General features: G+C 52.6%; 9 protein-coding genes across 9 annotated transcripts; 4 read left to right on the top strand and 5 right to left on the bottom strand.

The window, feature by feature from the left end:
- Positions 1-725: 725 nt before the first annotated feature.
- On the bottom strand, positions 726-2027 carry HD553DRAFT_333792 (high mobility group box domain-containing protein). Its single transcript, XM_046182117.1, has 6 exons — positions 1873-2027; positions 1730-1807; positions 1601-1677; positions 1487-1545; positions 1316-1425; positions 726-1244 (listed from the first exon to the last, which is right to left on the bottom strand). Exons 2-6 carry the CDS (start codon positions 1795-1797, stop codon positions 1205-1207), a joined length of 354 nt encoding a protein of 117 aa, XP_046039308.1. The 5' UTR covers positions 1798-1807; positions 1873-2027; the 3' UTR covers positions 726-1204.
- Positions 2028-2399: 372 nt separating this feature from the next.
- HD553DRAFT_268079 (transmembrane amino acid transporter protein-domain-containing protein) lies at positions 2400-4606 on the top strand (the record flags this gene model as incomplete). The annotated part of the gene is made up of 13 exons (XM_046177559.1): positions 2400-2601; positions 2680-2758; positions 2815-2872; positions 2939-3026; positions 3137-3340; positions 3401-3543; positions 3605-3666; positions 3730-3827; positions 3886-3911; positions 3982-4068; positions 4148-4262; positions 4324-4370; positions 4436-4606. 13 exons carry the CDS (start codon positions 2400-2402, stop codon positions 4604-4606), a joined length of 1380 nt encoding a protein of 459 aa, XP_046039307.1.
- Positions 4526-5908, bottom strand: HD553DRAFT_160947 (uncharacterized protein). The gene is made up of 2 exons (XM_046176828.1): positions 5210-5908; positions 4526-5144 (listed from the first exon to the last, which is right to left on the bottom strand). Exons 1-2 carry the CDS (start codon positions 5629-5631, stop codon positions 4634-4636), a joined length of 933 nt encoding a protein of 310 aa, XP_046039306.1. The 5' UTR covers positions 5632-5908; the 3' UTR covers positions 4526-4633.
- Positions 5909-6188: 280 nt separating this feature from the next.
- On the top strand, positions 6189-9478 carry HD553DRAFT_327895 (P-loop containing nucleoside triphosphate hydrolase protein; the record flags this gene model as incomplete). Its single annotated transcript, XM_046181843.1, has 5 exons — positions 6189-6573; positions 6648-8569; positions 8628-8722; positions 8787-9321; positions 9392-9478. 5 exons carry the CDS (start codon positions 6189-6191, stop codon positions 9476-9478), a joined length of 3024 nt encoding a protein of 1007 aa, XP_046039305.1.
- Positions 9479-9730: 252 nt separating this feature from the next.
- Positions 9731-11344, bottom strand: HD553DRAFT_339475 (ribosomal protein S5 domain 2-type protein; the record flags this gene model as incomplete). The annotated part of the gene is made up of 10 exons (XM_046182447.1): positions 9731-9742; positions 9807-9832; positions 9897-9968; positions 10031-10212; positions 10275-10304; positions 10378-10657; positions 10715-10737; positions 10801-10830; positions 10893-10927; positions 11009-11344. 10 exons carry the CDS (start codon positions 11342-11344, stop codon positions 9731-9733), a joined length of 1026 nt encoding a protein of 341 aa, XP_046039304.1.
- Positions 11345-11414: 70 nt separating this feature from the next.
- Positions 11415-14422, bottom strand: HD553DRAFT_160640 (uncharacterized protein). Its single transcript, XM_046176827.1, has 5 exons — positions 14191-14422; positions 13067-14117; positions 12797-12998; positions 11843-12726; positions 11415-11773 (listed from the first exon to the last, which is right to left on the bottom strand). Exons 1-5 carry the CDS (start codon positions 14360-14362, stop codon positions 11551-11553), a joined length of 2532 nt encoding a protein of 843 aa, XP_046039303.1. The 5' UTR covers positions 14363-14422; the 3' UTR covers positions 11415-11550.
- Positions 14423-14629: 207 nt separating this feature from the next.
- Positions 14630-17489, top strand: HD553DRAFT_160547 (putative membrane transporter). Its single transcript, XM_046176826.1, has 12 exons — positions 14630-14976; positions 15050-15133; positions 15195-15382; positions 15445-15464; positions 15528-15718; positions 15785-16470; positions 16542-16628; positions 16691-16721; positions 16781-16952; positions 17023-17048; positions 17117-17166; positions 17242-17489. Exons 1-12 carry the CDS (start codon positions 14764-14766, stop codon positions 17411-17413), a joined length of 1920 nt encoding a protein of 639 aa, XP_046039302.1. The 5' UTR covers positions 14630-14763; the 3' UTR covers positions 17414-17489.
- HD553DRAFT_365308 (tRNA intron endonuclease) lies at positions 17381-18248 on the bottom strand (the record flags this gene model as incomplete). The annotated part of the gene is made up of 4 exons (XM_046184069.1): positions 17381-17861; positions 17925-18004; positions 18072-18153; positions 18231-18248. The coding sequence occupies 4 exons, from the start codon at positions 18246-18248 to the stop codon at positions 17565-17567; spliced, it is 477 nt and encodes a 158-aa protein (XP_046039301.1). The 3' UTR covers positions 17381-17564.
- Positions 18249-19743: 1495 nt separating this feature from the next.
- HD553DRAFT_339471 (phospholipid-translocating ATPase) lies at positions 19744-25366 on the top strand (the record flags this gene model as incomplete). Its single annotated transcript, XM_046182446.1, has 17 exons — positions 19744-20077; positions 20149-20160; positions 20237-21684; positions 21744-22419; positions 22487-23004; positions 23077-23334; positions 23402-23472; positions 23545-23622; positions 23690-23778; positions 23840-23946; positions 24016-24108; positions 24173-24292; positions 24356-24393; positions 24465-24482; positions 24541-24678; positions 24738-25003; positions 25065-25366. The coding sequence occupies 17 exons, from the start codon at positions 19744-19746 to the stop codon at positions 25364-25366; spliced, it is 4566 nt and encodes a 1521-aa protein (XP_046039300.1).
- Positions 25367-25584: the final 218 nt, after the last annotated feature.

Raw genomic sequence — 25584 nt, 5'->3', positions numbered from 1 at the left:
GGTGAGTATCTTCTAACCCTATCTTGTACAGCGAATATGGCGACGATCCTCAGCTACTTATACAGGTCAGCGAAGACAGAACAATAGGCAGCAATGGAAAAGATGATTCTCGGACCGAACACTGCGCAGCTGCAATTCTTTTTGTTCAGCACGTCCCGATGCTGCTTTTGTTTGCGCAACCGATGGAGAACAAGGGCAATGCTGGCCCCAATCAGTTCAGAAGTAGCGCACACAAACAGCACAATAGCGATTTTGACAATAGAGTAGGAACAAAGCGTGTCCATCCATATCGTCGCAATCCGTCGCCTTTTGTTCTCGAGAACGGCGCGGGCCGCATGCCTGCGCGGGACTGGCCCAGCAGTCTTTTGTTCGTATCGAATTCTTTCGTCATTGGCTCATTACGTACGATCATTACATCATTAGCTCATTAGAAATGAGATGCATGAGATGATTAGTTTAGTCAAGCGTCCGTTCCTTTGTCCGTCAGATTCGTTGTGTATTGTAAACGTGCTGATTCTTTTGTTCATAATTTGCAAAGAGGATCTTTTGTTCGTGCATTTGCCTATCATCCCGATCGTTCGTTCGGTCATATCCGATCCACTAGCTCGCATGTCCTCCGATACTCCGAGCTGAGTGGATGATCACTGTCGCTAAGCCTATCAGAGTCCCAACCCTCTGCCCGATTTCTGTCCGGTACTTTCTGGCCCCCATGACTTGCAATTCCTGCCTATCGGATGATGAGACTAAGCAAATATTGTGCGTCGCTGCTCGGACAATCGATCTCTCTGTTCATTCTGTCTATGTGGTCCGTCTTCATCCGACTCTCACCGGACATGCGACCGTATGCTGTCATCATCATTACCAAACGATCAATCCGATCGACGATCGTGCCAGATACTTTCGCTCGGCTCGAACCTATCTACAGGCAGTAACAAGATCGCTTTTGTTCGGTGGGCATATTTATACGATTTTAGTGGGCTAGCCTGATAACTAAACGGCGCGATGATAATAAACGAGGCCTTGATAGACATGTTGACAATGCCAGGCACGTAAATCTGGAAAGAAACGGGAGGGATCTCAAAGCAACAACAGGATAGACTGGACACAAACGATTTTAAAGAGGAAGGTCGAAAACGAAAATGGGAAGTAGCGTATGGTGGGTGAAGCGATATCCGACAGCACCGTAATCTTAGTCTCAAGTGGTTCATTCGTCATCTTCGTCGTCGTCGTCGTCTTCCGGAACGCTAAGGATCGCAGGCAGTAATGAGCGACGATTATCAACCACGGGCATGCATGACGTATCCGGGAAACATACGGAGCAGCAGCTTTTTTCGAGGTCGGCTTCTTCGCCGGAACACCTCCTTCATACTGTTTCTTTTCTCTTTCAGCTCGTTCCTTGTCCGCGGCTGCCTGTTTCTCATAAGGCTTCGAGGAAGAGGTGTGCAATATTAGTGACTTCCCTCGTTAGGGTTTGACGTGCACTTACTGCCTTCTCCTGGGCGGTCATCTCCCTCCATTGCTGGCCCAATTGCTTTCCGATTTCACCTATAAGCAGACTTCTAAGCGTATTGTAATTCGTGAAAACCCGAAGAGCCCGTACCAAATGAGATCCCAGGATTGTTCTTCTTGACATTCTCCCGTTGAGCGGTCGAATAGAACATGAAAGCAGATAATCCTCTGCGATTGCGCGTCAACAAGTAATCATTTTAGCAAATCAGACCCAACCTACCTCTTCGGAGCATTCGGATCTTTCTTTGCCTTGCCTCCCCCTCGTTTCTCTGCAACTGCTTTGGGCATAGCGGATAATCTATTGCGCGAATATCCATAATAAGCCACGTTCTCATGCCTCTAGCGTTAAGACAGATAGTTTACCTGAGATTTGTTGGTGATTGATTGTTTCTGGTAGAGCTCGAATTCCTGAATGATGAGCGATCGGATGAAAGTTCAGGGTAATATATGGTATGATCTATGATGTTGTGAGCGATCAGCTCGACCAGTACTGTTCATACATGATGCTAGAGAGAAAGGGTGTCATGTTGTCATCTTTGCATGGCGAGACGCGTTTACGTGCGAGCTTTCTCACGGCCGAGCGATCAGCGATGAACGACGCGTCACGCAACTATCACCACTGGCCACTGGAGAGGGAATCGATGACGTGCATGACGTGGCTAAAGCAGCCAGCTCTCGAGATCATCACGTGATATCTCCGGGATTGTCCGCTTGATCTTACGTACCCCAGCACCGTTAGAAATCGTGTGCACACCCAGCCAGCATAACGAAGAAATCGGAGAGATTGGGAGTCCCGCTGCTTTATCGAGCGAGCGTCATGGCAAAAGACGCACGGAGATCTAGTAGCTCATTCAGTGCGGTCCTCCCAAGATACGGATTTGATTGCTCGAATGACTTCCACGCGGAGCCGCGACGAGAGCGATGTGGAACTCCCGCTTCTTCGCTCCGGCCATGGTATAGATGGTGATGATGCGTCAAATCTCCACCTTCTGGATGCCTCTCGCGAGGAGTCTGTCCAAGTTTCTGGCAGGAGCGGTTTGGCAGCGGGTATAGCCAACATGTCGAACAGCATCATCGGCGCCGGTATAATTGGTATGTCGAAAAATTGCCATGGATGGTGCATGGTCTTGGACCATGCTGAATGGGTGAAGTGGTTATTACAATCTCCAGGGTTGCCCCTAGCTATTGCCGAGGCAGGCTTCTTTACGGGCATATTTTTGCTCGTTGTGCTTTGTGGAGTTACGGATTGGTGAGTGGGTGAAGCGGGACTGCCATATACAGATTGACTCATCGCGTCGCAAGCAGGACAATACGCCTGATTGTCATCAATTCAAAGTTGTCCGGCACATCATCCTACATGGGGGTATGCATAGTTCCTCGCCTATACATACAGTCACATGCAGGAAGGTTGAATACCCAGTAACCATAGATCATGGAATACTGCTTCGGTCGCCCGGGTCAAATCGCGGTGTCAACCTTTCAATTCGTATTCGCCTGTGGAGGAATGGCAGCCTGCGGTACGTAGATGACCTTCGTGGCGCGAAGCTATCGCTTATGGTCTGTATAACAAACGCACATAGGCGTTATCATTGGCAAGTTCAAGGATCCCTCGCCTGTTTGAAGGAAGCCTATCTAACGAAGGCGACATCCTCCACAGGTGATACTATTCCACACGTGCTAGCTTCGCTCCTGCCTCAGCCTGTGCGAGAGACTGCTCTCGGTGCCATGCTCGTTAATCGACAGTTCATCATCGCACTGGCGATCGGTGGTGTAGCCTACCCTCTTTCGCTATATCGGGATATCAGTAAATTAGCAAAGGCTTCCAGTTTAGGTACGAGCTCGCTCAATATGCCTCTACCCGTTGCACTGCTGAACATAAGTTTCTGACTAGCTGTCTTGTCAATGCTTGTCATCGTTTTGTCCGTCGTCATCAGGGGCCCTCAAGTGGACCCTGAACTGAAAGGCTCCCGAGCACACGTCTTCACAGTGATTGGCCCCAAAGTGTTCGAGGCCATCGGTGTTATCAGCTTTGCGGTCAGTTGAGATTTCTCACGTCGCCCAGGCCCATGAGCTGACGATGTGCTGCTCTGAACAGTATGTATGTCATCACAATTCTATGCTGATTTATGGAAGCCTCGAGAGACCTACGCTGGATCGGTACGTCTGACATACACACTGGGTCTAGCTTCGACTCTCGTTGATTTCGGATGCTTTGATCAGGTTCTCTGCCGTCACACATATCTCCACGTTGACGAGCTTGATTTGTTGTCTGATCCTATCAATCTCGGGATACGTGGTCTTCACGGATAAAACACAGGGTGAGGTCCAATTTAAAAGGAAGCTAAGTCTCACATCGCTTACTACCGACTGATCCAGGCAACATATTGAATTGCTTCGATGAGGTACAGTTTTACATCGAGCTCGAGAATTCGTTGAGATGGCTCATTGCAGTTGGCCTTTCGTGACTTATAGGATGATGCCGTCATCAACATCGCTCGACTGTGCTTTGGGTTGAACATGTTCACGACTCTTCCGCTCGAAGTCTTTGTCTGTAGAGAGGTAAGTCTTACATCTAACAACTAGCGCTTCCCTTTTTTTTATGCTGACCTAAATGAACAATGTATGCTATGGTCACTAGGTCATTGAGAACCTTCTGGAAAGGCCGTTCAATTACACACGTCACTGGTTGGTGACAACCGGTCTGGTCTTCTCAGCAATGCTTGTCTCTATGACAACGTGCGATCTTGGCATCGGTGAGTTGGGATGCTATCGTGGCTACAGATCTGGCCCGACTGATCGACCTATTCATTACAGTGCTGGAGTTGACCGGTGGCCTAAGCGCCACGGCCTTAGCCTTCCTGGTGAGCTTACTGCTGGCCGAAAACGCGACAGGAATTTGATATGCTAACCTGTACCTCGACCTTAGTTCCCGGCTGCGTGTTACTATTGCTTGTTGAGCGAACCGTGGTACGGGCGAAGAAAGCTGTGTGCAGCTGCATGCACCATTTTCGGCATCGTAGTGATGGTACTCAGTGTGTTTCTTGCGTTACAAAAGTTGTATACCGGAGCCGAAACTGCCAACAAGGCTTGCTCATAGATGTGCGTAGATGTGCAAAAGGACAATCTATCGGGACATGGTGAGGTGTGGCGGATCGATCGAGAGGAGGAAGCGGGAACACAACCAGACTTCCCGGTCGAACAGGGTGATCCCTAACCTGAGGGGTTCTGGATCCCAGACATTTGCCAAAATGGTTCGAGTCTCGCCTTGAGGCAGCGTAGTTGCGATCGTAGCCGGGGTCACCGAGGCCGAGCCGTCTCGCACGGACTCATCGGGTGAGAAGATCAAGTACATCTCGTGAGCGGCCTGAGCGGCTTGAGTGATCTTGGTGTTTTCGCGCGTTCTCGAAGTGCTTCGAGCCAAGAAGACCGGGTTGGAACCATAGTGTGAAGCGACCGAGACGATTTCCAGGCAAAAGGTCGCCGAGCTGATTTGAGGATTCTTGGTGACCATCGGCATGATCGGTCCTCGAAGACCTAACGGAGCTCGGCTCTGGGCAAGGTTGGCGTGAAACAACATGGCCGAAGACCTTTGCTTGGCCGCTAATCTCGAAAACTGAGCCGACAATGAAGGTAGACTGTATTGAAAAGGCCGACGTCAACCTTTCGAATCTCGTGAACGCGGATTGATGTCGCGACTCACTCGCTCATCCTTGGATGACAAGGTTTGCGGTCCGCCTCGTCTTCGCTGTCGTACAACGGGTCCTCGCTCGGGGACTTGCCTTCGATCGCAAGAGAAGGTCTGTCCGTTCCTAGCAGAGGCGTCTGAGCGCGAGCGATGACACCTAGCGGGAATTGTTTGAGCGGTAGATTGCCTTCATCCTCCGACTTGATCGGCATAGGTAACCGGGCTAGGCTATAGGTAGTTCGAGATCTCGAAGAAATAGTTTTGGGAACCTCTTCAGATCCCGTTCCTAAAGGTTTGAAGACGTTGCGCTGATCGTCGCGACTCTCGCCGGGAAAATGTAAACTACCGGACGTCTGTCGGAGCTTGATCCTTTTCGTGGGTGTATCCTGATCCAGAGGAGGTCTTTTCGAGGAACCAGCGATGGGGCTCTCGCCCATGAGACCGGGAGCGAAAGCAGAGAGGGGGCTTAGGTTCGAAGACAATGACCGGTCTGATGGCGTCGCGAATCCATTGCCGGCAAAGTTGAACTGGTGTGGCAATTTCCGTGACTATCAAGGCAATGCCGTCGTTGTCATCAACCTCGTTGCGTCAACGAAGGGTATCTACCGGGCTCACCTGGCCCATGATACGGTGCGATCTGCGAGATTCTTGAAACGTGTGTGTGTCTCTACTGCTGTGCTGAACGAACGCTGTGCAGGGTGCGTGAGATCGTTGTTGTACAGAGGAGAGCGAGGTTGCGAAGAGAACAGAGAGAGAGAGAGAGCAACATCGGCATCCTCCGCAAGGGACTTACGTCAACGTGATCGACCGGAAGTAAATGATGAGATGATATACTTCCGAGGAAACCCACCATCACGTGACTTGAGAACACAACTTTGAGTACGGTCCTTGAGGTTGTGATTGTAGTATCAGCTAGTCATTACACTTCGATCACCTTCACCCGCCCGCTCATCATCCTGATCTTCATAGCGACTCGACATAGCTTTTTCAAAAGATGGCACCAAGAATCAGTAGGGGTTCCGATAGGAGCAAAAGTCCCGCTGCGGGGGGCAAACGCAAGCTCGACTTTATGCAGGAAGACCAAGACGACGATTACGAGGTCGTACGAGCGACCGGTCGAGGAGGCCTGGACTCGGATGACGACGAGGCGAGCGCAAAAGATTTCTCGTCCATGCTTGCTGGAGGATCGTCTATGGCCAGGCAAGCAGGCAAAGATGACGGGTATGGAACGGACGAGGAAGAGGCCGAGATCGCCAACATGATGGGTTCAAAGCTGAAGCAAGACGGCATGTCCGCCGTCAAAGCTCACGCTGCCAAGGGAAAGGGCAAGGAGAAGGAAACCAAGGGACTTACGGGAGGTGGTAGTTGGCAAAGCATGGGCGAGTCTATCAATCCGAGGTTTTATGCGGATACGTCGTGCTGATATTCCTCTTGCTCGCCTTTTCCCAAACAGGCCTGGCCCCCCCTCTTCTGAAATCGCTACTTCAACGAGGCTACAAGACACCTACGCCCATTCAACGTGCCGCTATTCCTTCGGCCATCGCGTCCCCTCCACGAGATCTGGTCGGGATGGCCCGGACAGGGTCGGGAAAGACGTTGGCCTACATGATTCCCCTCCTGCAGCGCTTTGGTGCTCGTCACTCTTCCAAATTCGGACCTAGAGCGCTGATTCTCTGCCCGGGAAGAGAGTTGGCAGTACAGATTCTGCGAGTGGGAAAAGAAATGGCAAGGGGATTCAAGCAATCCAAGGCATCGCGACATGCCGGTGACGACGAGGAATCGGACGAAGGTGAAGATGCCCTTTCCAAGACTCAGGATCTGCGTTGGGGTCTGGTCGTAGGAGGGGAGGGGTTGGACGAGCAGTTCTCGATGATCGCCAACAATCCCGACGTTATCATCGCCACGCCCGGTCGTCTACTGCATCTGATCGTCGAGATGAACCTCGACTTGCGTTCGATCGAGTACGTCGTCTTTGACGAGGCCGATCGGCTTTTCGAGATGGGATTCGAAGTGCAACTGCACGAGATCTTACACCGGTTACCGCCTACCCGACAAACTTTGCTGTTTTCCGCGACGCTACCCAAGTCGCTCGTAGAATTCGCTAGGGCAGGTCTGACCAACCCGAAATTGATCCGTCTCGACGCCGAAAGCAAGATCAGCACGGACCTAAGAATGGCGTTCTTCTCCGTGAAGCCAGCCGACAAGGAGGCTGCACTCTTGAGTCTCTTGAAAGAGGTCATCAAGGTACCGGTCGATCAGCAAGGTGTTAGCCGATTGCAACACGAGGACGAGGACGAAGATGGCGAGGCATCCAAGAAGCGCTTCAAGAAGAGCAAGGAGCATTCTGTTCGAAGAATCATGGCTTCTCATCAAGCCATTATCTTTGCCGCCACCAAGCATCATGTCGAATACCTGACCACCTTGCTGCAGGTGGCTGGGTACACGACATCGCACATCTATGGTTCCCTTGACCAGACCGCGCGAAAGTTCCAGATGGACAGCTTCCGTCGGGGTTACACCAATTTGCTTGTTGTCACGGATGTCGCTGCTCGTGGTATCGACATTCCCATCATGGAGAACGTCATCAACTACGACTTTCCCACGGGATCGAGAGTTTTCGTGCACCGAGTCGGACGAACGGCTCGAGCAGGACGAAAAGGTTGGGCCTGGTCGTTTGTGACCACCGCCGAACTACCTTACCTATTGGATCTACAACTCTTCCTTGGCCGGCCGTTAGTACCGCCGACAGGCTTCACAGGAGATGAGGCCGAGTACACCTCGGGTCTCGTGCTAGGACCCCTTCCGCGCGACTCTCTTGACACGGAAAATGAGCACGTTTCGACGACGTTGATGGAACGAGCTCCCAACCTGAAAGTTCTCAAAGAGGTCGTCAGAAAGGGTCAGGCCATGTACGAGAGGAGTCAGGGTAAAGCCAGTCAGGAAAGCTATCGCCGTTCCAAGGCCATGGTCAAGGATCCGGCCTGGCCGCTTCAAGGCAGCCTGACTGCAGAGAACAAGGTTCATCCAATCTACGAGCAACTCTCGATCGAACGATACAAAAGCGACGGTAACCCGGACTCGGCAGATATGGCTGCCGCAAGAAAAGCTTTCTTGAGCCGTGTGACGAATTTCCAACCTGCCGAGACTGTCTTTGAGATGGGAACTCGAGGTAAATCTTCTGTCGCTGCCGAGATTATGAAGGGGCGACGCAAGACGCTCGACCAGGTTGTTAAGAGGCGAAAAGCGCAGATTGAAGGTGACAAGGGAGAGTCTGCGCTCGGTGAAAGCCGAGTGCCCCATCTGGCCGACGCACCAGTACCCGATCAGATGGATAGCGATGTCGACATGTCGGAGGCAGACGAGGATCAATTGGAGGTAAGAATCGTCGAGCCAGTCTCGTGGATCGTTTTAAACTAACATCTTGGCTCTTCAGACCGTGTTTGAAAAGACCAAACCCACCCCTACTGATTTCAAGGACGACCAGTTCTACATGTCGCACTACCAGTCTGGGGCCGCAGCTGATAGAGGGCGAGTTCAGATTTGCAACGCCACGTGTACGGGTTCTCAAACTGACAGACATGTTGGTCGACAGGTATTCGCTCAAAGACGGACAGTCCTTTGTAGAGCAAGCGCGCAACGCTACATTCGATCTGGCCGGCGACGATGGTGTTGTTGCGCGAAGGCAGGGATTCAGCCAACTGACCTGGGACCGAAAGAAGAAAAAGTTCGTTCAGGGAGATGGAACTGGATCCGACAACAAGAAGCTGGTCAAGACCGAGAGCGGAGCTCGTCTTCCGGCTTCCTTCCGAAGCGGTCGCTTTGACGAGTGGAAAGCCAAGAAGCGTGTCGTCATTCCCAAGGTCGGGGATGCGGAAGGCGATCACGCCCGCGGACAAGGTTCTACCGGAATGAACAAATATCGACACAACAACAGTTACGAAGCGAAACCCCTGGATCCCAAATCCACCACATACGAAAAGAAGGTCTACATGCAGAAAAAGAAAGCAGAGAAGGCGGCAGAAGCCGATGGTGCACCCGGCCCCAAGACTGGCTATGCTGGCCAGAAAGCACGATCGGAATTGCGCGATGTCAACGCGATTCGCCGTGACAGAAAGGTTCAAGAACAGGTATGTGCACCGCGGGAGAAATCTGAAATTTTGCGCCGCGGTGGACTCATCAGTCTTCTGGCGTCCATAGAGAAGAGCGAAGAACGCAAGACCCAGCAAAAAGGGCGGCAAAGGGGCCGGGAAGGGAGGGGCAAGCAAGGGTCGAGCACGCCGATGATCCTAGCTTTTGGCATACGGGGATGTTTTCGCCAAACAGTTTTACCATCATGTCATCAGAGCATGCCATATATATATTCACGACCAGAGAGCATTACTTCATTCTCTTGCTCGTCGCGGTTTTGCCGAGAAAGCCCCCAAGCTCCAGGGCATCTTTCGCCGCTTGATTGATGAGTTTGAAGCGCTCGGCCCCAAGCAGTGTGCTATTGAGCAGGACATCAGTGTGAATTCACTCGTCGCGATCTTCATCCGCTTACCCTCCATACTACGAGCCGCACAGACCCCGTTAGTGCTTTTGTATTTGGAATAAGTTGACAGGATTTACTCACCCAACGGCTGACAATCACCAGAACATCTATAAAGCAGATGGATCAGGCAAGTGGCTTTTTGTCGGTGGTACTCATGTTTGTTAGGCTTACTTTCCAGCTCTAGAATTTGTAGCAGATGAGCCAAACGACCGCCAGCAGCCGATTCTCCATCGTCGTCATTGTCTGAAAGAAGTCATCATGAGAAAACCGACCGGCGATCTTACATCAATGATCAATGCACGTACCGGCAATGACGACCGCATCATGACCGGCTTGGGCTTTCCGAACGACTCGATATGCGAAGATCAAGGGGTGGGTTGCTTTCGCAAGCTTTCGTGACTTGTCATTCAGCAGATAGTCCAGGACCGGCGAGACTTCCGCTGGGTCAGAAATTGCTACGGCATGCCCGATGAAAACAGAGCGAGAACTAGGATTGGCAGGAACGGATTGTTGGTCGAGGTAACCTTTTGGACAGACAACGATACTGACACCGTAATAGGCTCGGAGCTGTATATGATCCTATTCACCTGCTTGCTATCAGTATCTACGAACATCCGCTAATTTGTGTATACGCCCTGGTGCCGACACTTACGTATTGGCCGGTAAAGTAGCTCGAGCTGTTGCAGAGCCGTTCGTTCTGGGTTGTTTCGCTTCGCCTAGGTCATCGTCTTTGCGTATGGATGTGGCAGCCGAGACTCTTTCCTCCCGCTCCATCTCCCGTACCTTCTCACCACTTGCGTCCTCCATGACTTGGCGGGTATACCAATCCTTTGTGCTTGATAGTACGTGTTCTGTACCGTCGAACACACATGGTGCACCAGCTACAAACGCAGGTCCGTGCTGGCTCAGGAAAATCTTGGTCACCTCTCCGACTAGACTGCTTGTCAATTTGAAAGCTCAAGTTATTAGTGCAGCAGAAGTAAGCTCACATAGTGCAATATCTATCGTATAACTGCGACAAGGGTAAAATCAGTCATAGTCTCCCTTCTACCGGCGACATTACGCATGAACTCACTTGCCTATATACTTTCCGCCTAGTTGTAGTCTATGATAGTTCGTAATTCAGATCAGGACGATTGATCCTGGTCTAGCGGGGCGCATACTAACTGAGGGGGTGAAGTTTCCGGGTATTCGGGACTCAACTATAGTAGCCATTAGATCAAGAGCTTAGATCCGATTCATTAAGAGTCGATAGTACAGTTCCTGCGATTTCATCTACCCACTGTCACGAGTAGCTGCACGATTGGCAAATCCGTAGCGGTTCTTCGATCGCCGGGCAGGGTCGCGAGCAGTGCATCCCACTCGGAAGGGTCGAATAAAGGCAGGAAAAGCTCGTATCTCATGAGCCGTCCCGGTTCTGGTATACTGCATCTCGCTTTCGTCTCTGTTGGTGGTATCATCATCTTGCATGAGTCTGGGTATATGGCAGCCAAGCTCTGCATCTCGGAGACGATAGCCTCTGTCCGTGAATCGAGCTGCATCGAATCCAACCATTCTTGCACGGTCTCCTCAAACTCGTGATGAGCTTCTTGTATCGTGTGACTAGTTCGATCGGGCATGACAATCGAGCAGATGAGCTGCCAACTCAGATGCTAAAAAGGAGCTTCTGGAGACGACGGTTGACTTGTCGCAACAAAGTTGAGGCGGCTCAAGTTGGTGATGTCGATCACCCGATCCATATTCGTCATGCAGCGATCGCATCTCCCACACGTGAAAGATGTGATAATGGACCAAACTGCTGCGATATGCACAATACATCCGTGATCTAATGTCTGCGACGCTTCCTCTTGGGTCCTTGCCCACCGCCTTCTGTAGATCCACTAGCTGACTGTTTCACCTTCGCCACCAGATCCTGCAAAGACTGGCCTTTGGGCTCGCCGTCTGACTTGCGAACCGGTGCCAGAGGTTCGATGGGCGCGCTGGTCTTGCTCTTTCGACGTCTGGTCCCTTCTGAGAGCAATTCAGACATGTTCTTTGTCTTGACGAAACTGAAGGAGAATAATCAAACGCAAGTTAAGGACGTGAGATGAAGCAGATCGGACTCTTTTTCGACTTACTGAGGGTTCGACGGGTCAATCGCAAACTCAGGCTCTTCGAACAGAGCCTTAAACCTGTCATCCTTGACATCCACCTTGAAGGTTTCGTCTCCCAGCTCGACCTCCCTCTCCGTCTTGTCTTTTCTTGAGCGCTTGCGCTTCTTTTTGTTTTCCGCCTTTTCTGCCTTGACGATATCCGACATGGAGAAATGCTTGGCCTCGTCGACAGCAGACGCGAGACTGGCAGAGAGATCTTTGGTCTGATTGGGCTTGACCGACTTCTGAGTTTCGTCCTTCCGCTTCGTCGTTGCGTCTCTTTTTCCCGTCTTCGCCTTGGGCGTGATCGCTTGGGACACCTCCTCCTCCTCACCGCCGAAAAAGTCATCCTCTTCGGCAGGCACTTTTTCGGCATTGTCGTCCGCTCGGCTACCGGCTTTGAGTTCTCGTTTCTCCTTCTTTCGGTCCTTCTTTTCCTTCATTCGGCGTTGGTACTTTTCGAGCGTCGTCAGATTCTCCAGGTCGTCATCTTTACCGACTGCGCCGGAAAGTCCCGCTTTGAACGTGATCTCCATGTCACCGTTGGCCTTGTCATCCGAGTCTTGCATATCAGGTAGACCTCGGGAACCCTTGCCCCACACATCCTCGTCATCGTCGCCTCCCTTCAGCAGCATTTCACGCAGCTTGGCCGCGTTTGCCTTGGCCTTGCGGCGCTTCGCTTTGGCGTCCTCGATATCTTCGCCTGCTTTCGCTACGACTTCGTCCTCTTCGTCCTCGCTGGAACTAGCTAGGTACGCTTTGAAATCGTCCTCCTCGATTTCTGCTCGAGTGAGCGTTCTTCGAAGGACCTTGGTTCGGTTTGGGTCGTCCTGGTCCCACGTGAGTTTTACGTTCGAGTGTCTCAGCGCCTGCAAAGAGGAACCGCGAGCGAATCAGCCTATTTGATTATGGTTGATTGTCAATACCGGCTCCTCTTACATCGGTCACGAAGTCATTCCCCTTGTAACCTTTGGCTTCCTCGGTCGCCACCTCGTGGTAGTCTTCATCGAAATCCATGTCATCGGGAACGAAGCTGATATCAAAGACATTGGCCGTCCTCTCAAACTCGGTCCCGTTTACCTCCCGGTAGATGTAGGTAGCCGCGCTGACGTCAGAGAACTCGACAATGGCATAATAGTAACTGTTCAAAGGCGAAAGTCAGCACGAGGTAATGGTGTCGTGCATCGGATAAGACTGGCGGCTACCTACCGAAGTCGCTCCAGCTGATAATTTCGCAGCTTGTCCATGTCAATCTCGCCATCTCCCTCGATTGAATCCATATCGTCAGGCTCGGAATCATACCGAACCCGTCCCAAAACGTCGTCGATGCTGCCATCCGCCTCGGATAGCCCTTCGTCAGCGTCGGATCCCCCATCCAGCTCATCGTCCTCCTCGAGGTCGAGATCACCTTCGCTGGCGTCCTCGTCATATTCCTCCTCTTCCTCATCTTCGTCAAAGTCGCTCTCATCCATCTCTTCTTCGACGGGCTGCTGACGACGACCGCCTTTGGGCTTAGGGTTGCCCGGTCGAAGCTCGACCTGTTTCCCCTTGCCCTTGCCTCGCTGTCCTTCCGAACGGGCGGGCGCAGTAAACACATCTGCAGCAGGGCCCTCGGCTTCCTCCTTGGCCATTCTCTCCTTGCCGAATTCACTCGGGTAGATGGTCACCTTCAGCAGCTTGCCCGTAGGAACAGGAGTCGAGGGATCCGCTCGACGGCGGGAAGAACCTTGAGGTTGTTGAGCCGAGGAGAGCATCGAAGAAAAGACCGTGTAGAGGTCGATAGCGCGCATGTTGTCCCAATCCATGTTGACGACAGCGAAGCGCCGAGTAAAGTCGATGATTTCGTCCTCTTCCTCTGCCTGAACGTCTTGTTCGTCCGGGAAAGCCGATTCAGCATCGACCTTGGTAGACTTGGTGGGTGCAGCCTCATCATCGCTACCCTCGGACAAGTCGACGTTGAGGTTATCTTCGTCATCGCTTTCCTGGTCATCTTCGTCAGACTCCTCGGCCACCTGACCGGGAATGGCCTTTTTCTTGAACGCGCCCATCTCGACGACCTCTTCCTCGTCCGAATCTTCCGCTTCATCTTCGTCTTCATCTTCCGAGCCTGAAGACTCGAGCAGTCCTTCACCTCGAGCATAGTCGACGAATTGTCCGTCCTGTTTGTCACCCTCGGCAGACGGAGAAGGTGAACGAAGGCGGTAGAACTGCTTCAACTGGTCGGCATGATGCGATTTCGCCAAAGGTCGACCGTATTTGTCTGACGTCGAGACCGAACGGGTGACTCTCAGCTTAGAGCACAAAAGGAGATAGGTTTCCTGCTAAACGCTCACCGCTCTTTCGTGATCCTTTACCGCGGGTCTCTTCCGCAAATTCGTCTCCCTGAATGATCTCTTTGAATCGATCATCGATCTCGACCTTGAGCTGCTTCTTCTTGGGTCGCCTGAAACGAGGATCCGTTTCGAGGCGTGCGAAACGAGCGTCCCCAGTACTTCCGGGCGCCATAACTGCTGCTGTGAAATATGAATAGCTATATTGTTGTGCAGACCGAGATGTGCCACCGCCACCACCACTACCAGCTATCAACCTTTTGCTAGCTCACCCTTGTCAGCCTTTGCCCTTCTCGAAATCTCGCTCAACCCCGGGGGAGATCCTATCACGTGATCAGGCTGGCTGAGCGGATGCAAAATCCCCCCGAACTGGGGCGGTGGCCGAAGATCAACCTCGGCAATCTCTCTCAAATACAAAGGAAGGTCGCTGCTCGCTCGACCTCGAAACAACCCAAAGAGATCGAGTCCTGTCGACTCCCTCCACCGATACCTTGCTATCCTCATCCACTATACAAGGCCTTCGCCTGACTCGCATGCTATCGTCATCCGTGGCTCCACCTTCTTGCCCTCTGGAACATGTCGACCGCCTCGCGACCGCAGCACCAACGAGCGGTCTCTCTAAACGGCATCGAAGCACAGCAGACCCTGCTCAAGAGACGCGACAAGGCGGCAGTCGATCATACAGAGCTCTTGGAAGATGATCTGAACGCTATCGGTTTCGGCTCGTACCATCTGCGCCTGATGTGCTTGTGCGGGCTAGGCTGGCTCTCGGACAATGCGACGCTTCAGGTGAGCTGGATGCATGCCATCTGAACACACGTACCCACTCCAATCCACAGCGCTGACAACGAAACTCGTACAGTGCATCGCAGTCATCCTGCCTCGTGTTCAGATACACTATAATTTGAGCTCTACAGATACCTCGCTCTTATCCGCCTCGGCGATGGTACGCTTTCCGGCTTTTTCGTAATGCGGCTGCTTGCAAGCTAACCCATACTTGCCCAAAGGCAGGAATGGCTGTCGGAGCGTATTCGTGGGGAAGCATCGCCGATTCGACCGGTCGAACGTTGCCATACCACGCGACCATTCTCCTCACCGGCATCTTCAACCTGGGAGCCTCCTACTCGTCGAGCTTCGGGTCACTTTGCATATGGATGTTCGCCGTCGGGACCGCTGTAGGAGGTTCGATGCCGACGTGAGTTGTCATGACCTGTGTCGCTATGAGCGAGATGTTGATATTTTTCTTGCTCACGGCAGCGACGGCACGCTCTTTCTAGGTAGGCTCGCTTGATCCTAGCCTGTCTATCACCCCAAACTGATCTTCGCCTTGCAACACCAAGAAAACCTCCCCATAAGCAAACAGTACCTCTTGACCAGTCTTTCCACCTTTTTCGCATTTGGAGCCGTCATGTCAAGTGTGATCGGGCTGCTCGTATTGCCCGGAGCCTCGTGCGCTCAGGCCGAAGGGTGTGATGTTGATGGGGGAGCGAATGACGGATGGAAAAAGATGCTGTTTGTCTTGGCTCTGCTGGTCAGTCGTCTTTGGTTCGATGCGCTCAAGCTTCCCTTGGGCTGACAGAGGTATTTCCTTTTCTAGGACTTTGCCATGGTAATCGCTCGATCGGCTGCGTTCAGGCTACACGAATCACCCAGGTATCTCGTTGCGAGTCGTCGAAAAGAAGAGTGCGCCAAGGTACTCGGCAAGATTGCACACTATAACAAGCTGGTCGACTTTACTCCTTCAGTCGGCGGCGAAGGATCTCTCAAACGAATGGCCAACGTCCCGATCGTCTTGTTTGAAGCGCCTACCGTGGACCGGCGTCCGGTCGAGATCGCCCATACGCCCCCACCGCATGCGAGAATGACTAGCAGCGCGAGATTGGAAACAAAGAACACGCCCTTGTACGGACACAAACTCAGTTCGTCCCTCAGTTCCAGTAATCCACCGGGGAAGCCCAGAAACCCTTTCTTCACCCCGAGCGAAGAATTGGGACAACCAGATTGGGAAGGATCCGATGGGCGCCGCACGCCAACCCAACTTCGCCATTCTGTCGACGGCGTCAAACGCGCGAGCATAGAAGAGGAAGGAGAAGAACCGCACTCAGACGATGAGGAGGAGAGGGGTCTTGCTCGGAAAGAAGGTTATATCAGTTTCAAAGAACGATTGATGACCGGGCTCGACGATTGGGGAGCACGTTTCGCCGTCCTCTTTGGCGCACAATGGCGCCTGACCTTTTTCTTAATGGTTTTCATATGGATGACAATGGCGCTTGCTTACGGAATGTGAGTGAGAGTCGATGATTGCTCCATCGACAAAGCAATTGACGCGAAATACTCGCCGCGCTTGACTGCAGGTTCAACGTTTGGCTGCCGACTGTATTGGAACAGCGGTCACGGGATGCAGGCAAAGGACTGTACGACGCTCTTCTCGAATACGTCTGGTGAGCCATGTTTCTCTTTGTGAGAATTCATCGACCTTGTCTCACCTTCATCCGACATCCAGGTTTTCTATCGCTGGCATTCCCGGCTCAATCGTGAGAGCGGTCTTTCAAATCGCCCTTGATGATTGAGCTAATATCCGCTTTCCTGGCAGTTTGGTGGCTGGCTCATCGAGACGAGACTGGGTCGTCGCAAAAGTCTGGCGCTGTCCACCGTCTTGACGGCGTGCATGTGCTTGATCTTCAGTCAGACCACGTCCAGGTGGGCAGAGGTGCTCTCCACTTGCATGCTATCGAATGCTGCTGTGACGATGTATGCGATCTTGTGTGGGTCGCTGAAAGCTCGAGTTCAGACTACTTACCTGCAATCGAGCTGAAGATTTCTCTGCATTCTCAGACGGCATGACTCCAGAAACGTTCACGGTGCGTAAATTACCTATCGCTGCTCTTGACCCGTGAAACTGATCCAAGTATCATTGCATCATCCATAGACATCGCTTCGTGGTACAGCAGTCGGATTCTTAGCAGCCTCGAGCCGAATGTGAACCGACGCGAGACCGAGAGGCACTGATGTGATCGACAAGCTGATCGTTATCTATTACTGATACTAAAACAGAGCCGGTATTGCGGCACCCATCGTCGCCGGGAGTCTTCTCGCCAGACAACAATCCTTGCCGCTGATATGCTCGGCTATTGTGTTCGCCTCGACCGCGACCTGTGCCGTTTTCCTCCCCTTCGAAAGGGCGCCCGGAACAAGAAGCTCAGGAGCTGTCTCGATGGCGCATTGACGACCTTACCACCGCCTCGTATGGGCGATGACGACCTTTGACGACCGACTGCGACGGCATGACCACTTTATCTCGACCGGAGCCACTCCAGAACGACAGCCCCATCCCAAGAAAACCACCAGGATATCGCCTTGCAGGTAACCTTGGTAGATTACTCGTCCGGGATGTCGTCTGGCTTCTTGATGCCTTGAGTCAACTTGTAATATACCACTGATGAATCGGGCGTGACGATCGAAATATAGATGGTCTTGGTGTCCAGAGTGTCCTGGGTGGCGTCTTCTTCTTTGTCGTCCTCGGCAGCCTCGTCACCGTCGTCGTGAGGTGACGGAAGGATGGGAGGCAGATCGGCTACGGACAACTGATTGAGCAGCTTGTATATCGTCTTGAGCGCTTTGGGCGTAAGGTTGTTGGCGTGAAAATGAAGAGGAAGCACCATCCTCGTCGAGTCCTGGTAGTCCGTTTCATTATCAGAACATTTTTTGTCGGGCAGCTGTGCGAGCCTCGTACTCACCTCGGTGGTCTTGCGACCGAACAGTACGCCCCAGCCAGAGTCTCCCAGTTCATGCAGCCTGATCTCTTCCCATTGTTGTGCTGCACCGGGACTTCAAGTTGGCGAGGTTCTCGAAAAGGCATCGTCGTCGCATTCAGTTGCACTCACACAACGCTAGATCCGTGTATGTAGAATAGATACATCCGGCTTGTAGAGGGAATTTGTCGATAAAATCGGCGAGGATGGGGTACTGAAGTGATGAATTCAGCGCTATGATCAGCATCGTGGGCGATGCAAAGAGACACTACCATAGGAAGATCGACTTACGGATGGGTCGGAATTCATGTTGCTGCGTGGACTGCGAAGGGGAGACGATCAAGGTCGAAAGGACATCGACCTGAGTGATCTTGATAGATGTCGCAACCTCGAGACTTTCGCTCAAGATATCTGGCTCGCACCCTGAATGTCGAGATAACGTATATGCATTATAAGATCACCAGAGGAAACGGGCCGGAAGTAGCGGCGGGCGGGAGGACCGGTCTCTGTGGGCGGGTGTCACGTGCGTGCCTCGCTCCCTGTTGTTGTGATTGCATCCCATTCTCGGAAGCTAATTTCTCTGTTGCTTTCGGGATCCGCAGCGGTGTTGCAAGCGATCAAAAGATCGAGGACATCCTTTGCGAGGTCCATGGCAGCCCAGCAATTAACACAGTCAGTACGGTGTTGAAGGCCGTCGCATGGCGTTTCAGGAGATGGTATGGATCGATGGGTCGTCACCCAAATCATCATATCGCCATGGTTGGATCTGGTTTCAGCTGTCACCTCCGCTGTTGTTGTCCAGCTGAAACTCCTTCTCAATGGTTGTACCGCGGCTCGTATCTCACTCAGCCTTGTCTTGGTCAGGATTGCCCTTGCCCTCGATGATTGTTGCTGATGTTGCTGCTAGCTGCTAGTCTTGTTGATCATCAGAGGTCCTCGTGTCCGGTATTAGTAAGCGCTGCCCTCGAGGCCCTCGCCCTTGCCCTGCGCCCGTGTTCCCTTGCCGTCTCTCGTTTCGCCGGCCGCTCGCTCGAAGACGCGCAGACAGAAAAGCTGTCACACAGCGTCCCCCCCGGCAAAGGTCGATTCGATGCGGGTCGGAGGTTCCTTATAACCCGTCACTCACCTTCTCGATGACCTTTGACGTCTCGTCCGACTGCCTCTCGAACTTCTCATAGAGTCAAGATACGACCACACGGACGTTCTGCTAGCTGTTCGTGCTCGACCTTAGTCATCGCTCTAATCGCTTTTCGAGTCCCAGCAGCGACGCCAGCCGGAGACAGAAGGCGCGTCCTCGCTCGCTCGCTCAGCTCCCGTCAAAGCGATTTATCAGAAGGGAGGGAAGAGAGATACAAGAAGGGTCGACAACCTTTCTTCGCTCAATCACTACAATCACTGTGCTTGATACAGCCGCATAGTCGGAGCGAGGTTTCGAACATAGGACACACGCCTCGACAATACGCTGCCGACGGACATCCAGTGTGTCAACTAGCTACTCGATCATCCCGACGCGGTCAGATTTGCTCCGAACGGGTTAAAGGGGATCGCTAGCAGGAGCACAGCGAACCTACTTCGACCTGCTGTCGTCAGGTTTCACCGATCTCAGTCTGTGATCGTGCGTTCGTCCCTGAGCGATCTATAGAGAACACACTCTTCCCTCTGGATACCTTATACCCACGATCTTCTCGATTTGGCACAACCCCGTCATCGGCCTCAGTACTCTTGAAGTGGCGAGAGATCTACTCCTCATAATCGGCATCACTCCTGCCTCTCACGCTCATTTCCTCGACGATCCCCCTACATCATGGCGGGCAAATCGTCCAAACAGAACTACACGGCGGACGGCCGCAAGGTCTACGTCCCGCAACACATGAAGCCCCCTGGCAGGTTCGACGGCGTTAAGAAGACTTTCGCCAAACTCAGCCCATCGGCGATGTTTGCCAAGAAGCCCAAGCTGCCCATGGCTCGGACGGTCATGGTGAATCAGACGTTGCCGACGGGTCCGGAATGGCGGGATAAAAAGGGGAAAGCTATGCGGAACAGGATCTACCCAACAAACCAGAACATCACGTCCAAGTACACGGTCATCACGTTTCTGCCTCGAAACCTATTCGAGCAGTTCAGGCGTATTGCCAACGGTAAGCAGTCGTCTCTGATACAGTGATCTATAAGACATGACTGATCAAAACCTCACGACTCATGATACTAGTCTTCTTCCTGGGTGAGTTTTGCCGCTCCTTCTCGCCTTGATTCGAGCCGGGCCCGCTGATCATCTTCCTGTCGCGTCTGATCGACAGCCATCGCTATCCTGCAATTCTTCCCCAAGTTCGCTACCGTTTCCCCTGGTTTGGTCATCCTTCCTCTGTTGGCTGTATTGGCTATCACCGCGCTAAAGGACGGCTACGAGGATATCAAGCGTCATCAGGCCGATCACAAGGTCAACCACACTATCGTCCACGTTCTCAAAGGTGGTGACGGGTATGACAACAACCCCCTCTCGTTCCACTCGAACAGCAGTCTCACCGAAACCAAGCCCGGATATCACAACTACAATGCCATGGCTCACAAGGACAAGACCTTTGTACCTGCGATTCCCTTGCCAAAGGGCAAGAAGAGAAAGGCAAAGAAGGGACAGGAGGAGGATTTGGCTACCACCGACGCCCTCAGTGAGGGTGTCGTGCCCGCAGGTGACAAGGACTGGCAAGCGGCGCGTCCGTCCGGACTCAGCTATGATGAAGGCGGACCATTTTCCGACTCGAACGGCGAAACCCCCAAGGATGTCGTCAACAGCCCTGCGTCTGACCCAGACTGCTTCGACGACATCAAGACGCTCGGTTTCCAACAGACCATCTGGGAAGATGTTAGGGTTGGAGATTATGTTAAAATCTACGATAACGAGCCGATCCCCGCCGATATCGTGCTATGCTGCACTTCCGAGGAGGAAGACGTCTGTTTCATCGAGACCAAGAACCTGGATGGAGAGACGAACTTGAAGTCTCGACACGGTGTCCCTGAATTGACGCACCTCCGCACTCCCGCCGCTTTGGAAAAGGCTCGTTTCCGCATCGACGCCGAACCTGCTGATGTCAACATGTACAAGCTTAACGGAGCGGTCGTACTGACTGACGAGAACAGACAGCAAACGGACGAGGCGCCCCTGGTCCACCCGATCACCCTCGAGACGACCATCTTGCGAGGTTGCGTCTTGAAGAATACTGGCTGGATCATCGGTGTCGTGCTTTTCACTGGTACTGATACCAAGATCATTCTCAACTCTGGTGGCACACCTTCCAAGCGGTCCAAGGTCGAGAGGCAGATGAACCCTCAGGTCCTGCTCAACCTGGCCCTCCTCGCCGTTGTCGCCATTGTATGTTGCATCGTCAACTACACCAACGAGAAACGATGGAACGATCAACAGGCGTACTGGGAGCTGTTTGCCGATCAATCGGACGATAACCCTAGCTTCAACGCTTTGATCACGTTCCTCAACGCTTTTATCACGTTTCAGAACATCGTTCCGATTTCGCTCTACATCTCCATCGAATTCGTCAGGACCGCCCAGGCCGCGTTCATCTACTGGGACCATGCAATCAAATACGTCAAGAACGGAGTCACCACCAGGACGACCGCTAGATCTTGGACTCTGTCGGACGATCTTGGTCAGATCGACTACGTCTTCTCAGACAAGACTGGCACCCTAACTCAGAACGTCATGGTCTTCAGGCAGTGTTCCGTCGGGGGCAAGGTGAGATTGGGCCAAAGGTCTGGATTGTCTGAGTCAATGCTAACCTATCAATCCTGCAGGTTTACACTGGCGACGAACAGGTTCCTGAAAACACAATCGTGGACGGCAAGCATAGCATGGAGAAGAGTGATGTACCATCTCAGACCTCATCCGACACGCCTTTGGCCAAGAAGCACGACTCGGTCTTGACCGACGGCGACAAGCCGAAAGTTGCTCTAGCCAAAGAGGTTCTCGCTCCTTTCCACGATCCCGAGCTGCTTTCCGACATGAACGACACCGAGACCGAGCAGTCCCGACTTCTACATGGTTTCTTCGCGGTGCTCGGTCTGTGCCACACAGCTCTTGCGGCCGAGGTGCAGCCTGGTGTCATCGAGTACAAGGCTCAATCGCCTGACGAAGCTGCCCTGGTCCAAGCTGCTGCGGATGTCGGCTTCATCTTCCGAGGTCGGGACCGCAATATCATGAAATTGAGCACGCCCTTCTCGGATACGCCCGACGAGTACGAACTTTTGCACGTACTGGAATTCAACTCGGCAAGGAAGCGTATGTCAGTCATCTTGCGTAAACTCGACGAGGACAACAGGCTATTCTTGCTCTGCAAGGGTGCCGACAATGTCATCTTTGAGCGTCTTGCACCCGGAAACGACGAGATCAAGAAGAAGACCGATTCAGACTTGCAGTACTTTGCCGGGGAAGGTCTGCGAACCCTCTGCCTCGCCTACAGGGTACTTGATGGTAAGTCTAACCACAGTATAAACTTGACACGCACCGACTGGATCCCTGATTCTCCTATTCGTCACAGAGGGAGTTTACGAGGAATGGCAAAAGCAGTTCCACGAGGCCAGTGTTGCTCTGCAGGACCGTGAAGACCGAATCGAGACTGTATCTGCCGCCATTGAACGCGATCTTGTCCTGTTGGGTTCCACCGCGATCGAGGACAAGTTGCAAGATGGAGTCCCCGAAACTATTGCTGACCTCAAGCGAGCTGGTATCAAGGTCTGGGTCGCCACCGGGGACAAGCTGGAGACCGCCGTTGCCATTGGTTATACAACCAACCTCCTTACCAAAGATAGCAACATGATCATTGTGCGCGAGGGACGAACCGAGATCTACGACCAATTGAAGAACGCAATCGAAGGGTTTTTCGGCGAAGAAGTGCGGGAGATGGATAGCTCGGGGAACTTGCAGCCCATCAACGATAGTATCGGTGGACACGAACTTCGACGTCTAGACACCGGCGTAACATCGCTCGTCGGCCGGGACAACGGGACGCGAACTGGAGGTCATTCGCTCGTTATCGATGGAGGAGCACTGCGCCATGTGAGTATCGGTCATGACATTGTCATGGTCATGTAGCGGAAGCTCACTGACCCCGTCCCTCCCATGTGACAGGCTTTCGCCGACCCTGCGACCGAAGAATTGCTTTTGCATCTCTCTACCCAGTGCAATACTGTCATCTGCTGCCGTGTCTCGCCTTTGCAAAAGGCCCAGATCGTTCGCTTGATCAAGGACAACCTCGGAGTGATGTGTCTCGCTATCGGTGACGGGGCAAACGATGTCAGCATGATTCAGGCGGCAGACATCGGAGTCGGTATTTCGGGAGAGGAAGGTCTCCAAGCCGTAAACTCGTCGGATTATGCGATTGCGCAGGTAAGGCTCTGACACATATAGAAGTGCATTGATTCGCCTGTTGTTGCTGACACATCGCTGTTGACAGTTCCGATACCTCAAGAGACTCCTTTTCGTTCACGGGCACTGGTCCTATCTCCGTAATTCCAACATGATCCTGTAAGTGTCGCCAATGAGGTCTGCTTGGATGCCTCAGACTCACAGTCCTTGCTCTGATTGTCGCTTGCTTAGTAACTTCTTCTACAAGAACGTCATGGGTGTGGGAGTCCTGTTCTGGTTCCAGATCTACTGTGGATGGAGTACCACCTAGTAAGCCGAACACCGACCGCCTGGTCTGCATCATGCAACCCGGTCCTGACGGCCACATTCATCACAGCGTATTCGAGTACACCTACTTGCTGTTCTGGAACATTTTCTGGACTCTCTTGCCGGTCATCGCCCTCGGCCTGTTTGATCGCGACATAGGTTCGTTCAAGACATGGTGGTATTCCGTAGCCCGACGCTTAGTTATTGCCTGCTTTTACAGATGCCGACAGCTTGATGGCCTTGCCCGAGCTGTACAAGGTTGCCAAAGAGGGTCACTGGTTCGGACTCCGTCGCTTCGGTTACTTCATGCTTCAAGGAGCATACCAGGTGCGTGGCGTTGATGTACACAAGCGTCAATAGGGATTCTCGCTGACATACCCCTACTTCCCACCATAGTCCGCTGTAGTGTTCTTCTTCATTAACTACGCCTATACCACCACGACCGCCCGAACTGACGGCTACAACCCAGGACAGTACGAGATGTCAACCGTGAGTCAACACTGTACTGGCCGTTCCGCATCACAGCGGCGTGCTCATTCTTCCCTCGAAACAGGTCATGGTAATCGGTGCTGTTATGGTCTCCAACGTATTCACCGGATTGTACACCGAATCGTGGAATGTATGGGTGTGGGTCGCCGTCCTCCTTGGACCTGTTCTGATCTGGGTTTACACGGTATGTTCGAGTCAGAAGGCGAGTCTCCGACAACGTGCTCATCCTGTACTTTTCTGAGTCTAGGCCATCTATTCGATCATCCCTCCCGAGACCTTTGCAACGTAAGTCATGAGAGAACGGGATGTATCCATCGAGACAGTCAGCTAAGAAGTTTTGCATTTCGTATTTACAGTAATGCCTACGGAAATGAGTAAGTCGTAGGCCAAGTCGTAGGTCCTTGAAGTTGGCTGATAGAATTCGTTCCGCAGCCACTATCTCTTCCGCTCTGCTCTCTTTTGGTTCGGCTGGATCTTTGTTTTCCTACTTGCGCTTGCGCCTCAATACATCGGAAGGTTTATCAAAAGGACATATCGACCAACCGATATCAATATCATCAACAATATCAAGTGAGTCGAACGACTCGTTCATGGATTCGCCGCCTTTCGCTGAACTAAACTATCCTTAGGAAATACCATCCCGAAATTGACGTCGCCACGCATCCTCAATTGGGCGGGCGGCCGGAAGTCAACACGGGACCTCAAGAGCCACCGGCATCGAGGCCGTCAATGTCACGCGGTGTGTCCGAGAGCAATAACAACGGTCTGCGGCACTTTGGCGCGGCCGACCGTGATGCGCTCCCGGAGATGACCGGTCGACCGTCCTACTCTGAAAACCGAAGAGATGCTCTAGGACGCATGCAGCCCTCGTCGCTGCGGGGGTCCGAGGTTGATAGTGAGTACATCCGCCTGAATTTGGCAATTGCCCGGTTTACTCATGGCTCGATTTTCACCAGTGTCGAATGGTCTTCGACGGATAGAGTCGCGGGGATTCGACTTCGATGTCGAGGAGCGATCGATTGCCGTTCAACGGCTCAACTCGCGTTTATCGCAGTTCTCAGCGATGAGGAGGACACAGTCTCCAGAGGTCGACCGATCAAACGATTCACCGACAAAGGCAAGACTTAGGGCCGGCAGCATCGGGGCCGGCCTTACTTCGCTGAGAAATCGAGCAGGATCGGTGCTCAAGCCGAAGAAGGGCTTCTATGATCAAACTCGCGCGATGGATGGAGAACGAGGCCCCAACGAAGCGCCCTGATCGATGTTAAAAAGGGAGTCCTTAATAATATACCTCACTTCACGCTCTTCTCACACACATACACATTCGTTCGCTTCTTGGCTAGTTTACCTTTCTTGATATCGTTTGTAAATGGAGATTTCACACGCAGCTTCCGCTCTGCCCGCTATAGATTTCATGTAATTGTTGGACAGATATTTCACACTCATATGCACAATAACGTTGCGGCCAAAAGGAAA

Source organism: Filobasidium floriforme (assembly GCF_021052385.1).
Source record: "Filobasidium floriforme strain CBS 6241 chromosome Unknown HD553scaffold_3, whole genome shotgun sequence".
Taxonomy (NCBI): domain Eukaryota; kingdom Fungi; phylum Basidiomycota; class Tremellomycetes; order Filobasidiales; family Filobasidiaceae; genus Filobasidium; species Filobasidium floriforme.
This window is presented reverse-complemented; position numbering and strand designations above follow the sequence as displayed.

Coding starts and splice junctions, on each gene's coding strand:
- HD553DRAFT_333792 (XM_046182117.1), bottom strand. CDS start 1,797: ATGCCCAAAGCAGTTGCAGAGAAACGAGGGGGAGGCAAGGCAAAGAAA. Junction 1,678..1,729: donor GATCCGAATGCTCCGAAGAG/GTAGGTTGGGTC, acceptor GCGCAATCGCAG/AGGATTATCTGCTTTCATGT. Junction 1,426..1,486: donor TGACCGCCCAGGAGAAGGCA/GTAAGTGCACGT, acceptor TCTTCCTCGAAG/CCTTATGAGAAACAGGCAGC.
- HD553DRAFT_160947 (XM_046176828.1), bottom strand. CDS start 5,631: ATGGGCGAGAGCCCCATCGCTGGTTCCTCGAAAAGACCTCCTCTGGAT. Junction 5,145..5,209: donor TGTCATCCAAGGATGAGCGA/GTGAGTCGCGAC, acceptor TTTTCAATACAG/TCTACCTTCATTGTCGGCTC.
- HD553DRAFT_160640 (XM_046176827.1), bottom strand. CDS start 14,362: ATGGCGCCCGGAAGTACTGGGGACGCTCGTTTCGCACGCCTCGAAACG. Junction 14,118..14,190: donor TAAAGGATCACGAAAGAGCG/GTGAGCGTTTAG, acceptor TCTCGACGTCAG/ACAAATACGGTCGACCTTTG. Junction 12,999..13,066: donor TATCAGCTGGAGCGACTTCG/GTAGGTAGCCGC, acceptor GCCTTTGAACAG/TTACTATTATGCCATTGTCG.
- HD553DRAFT_160547 (XM_046176826.1), top strand. CDS start 14,764: ATGTCGACCGCCTCGCGACCGCAGCACCAACGAGCGGTCTCTCTAAAC. Junction 15,465..15,527: donor CGACGGCACGCTCTTTCTAG/GTAGGCTCGCTT, acceptor TGCAACACCAAG/AAAACCTCCCCATAAGCAAA. Junction 16,471..16,541: donor ATGGCGCTTGCTTACGGAAT/GTGAGTGAGAGT, acceptor GCTTGACTGCAG/GTTCAACGTTTGGCTGCCGA.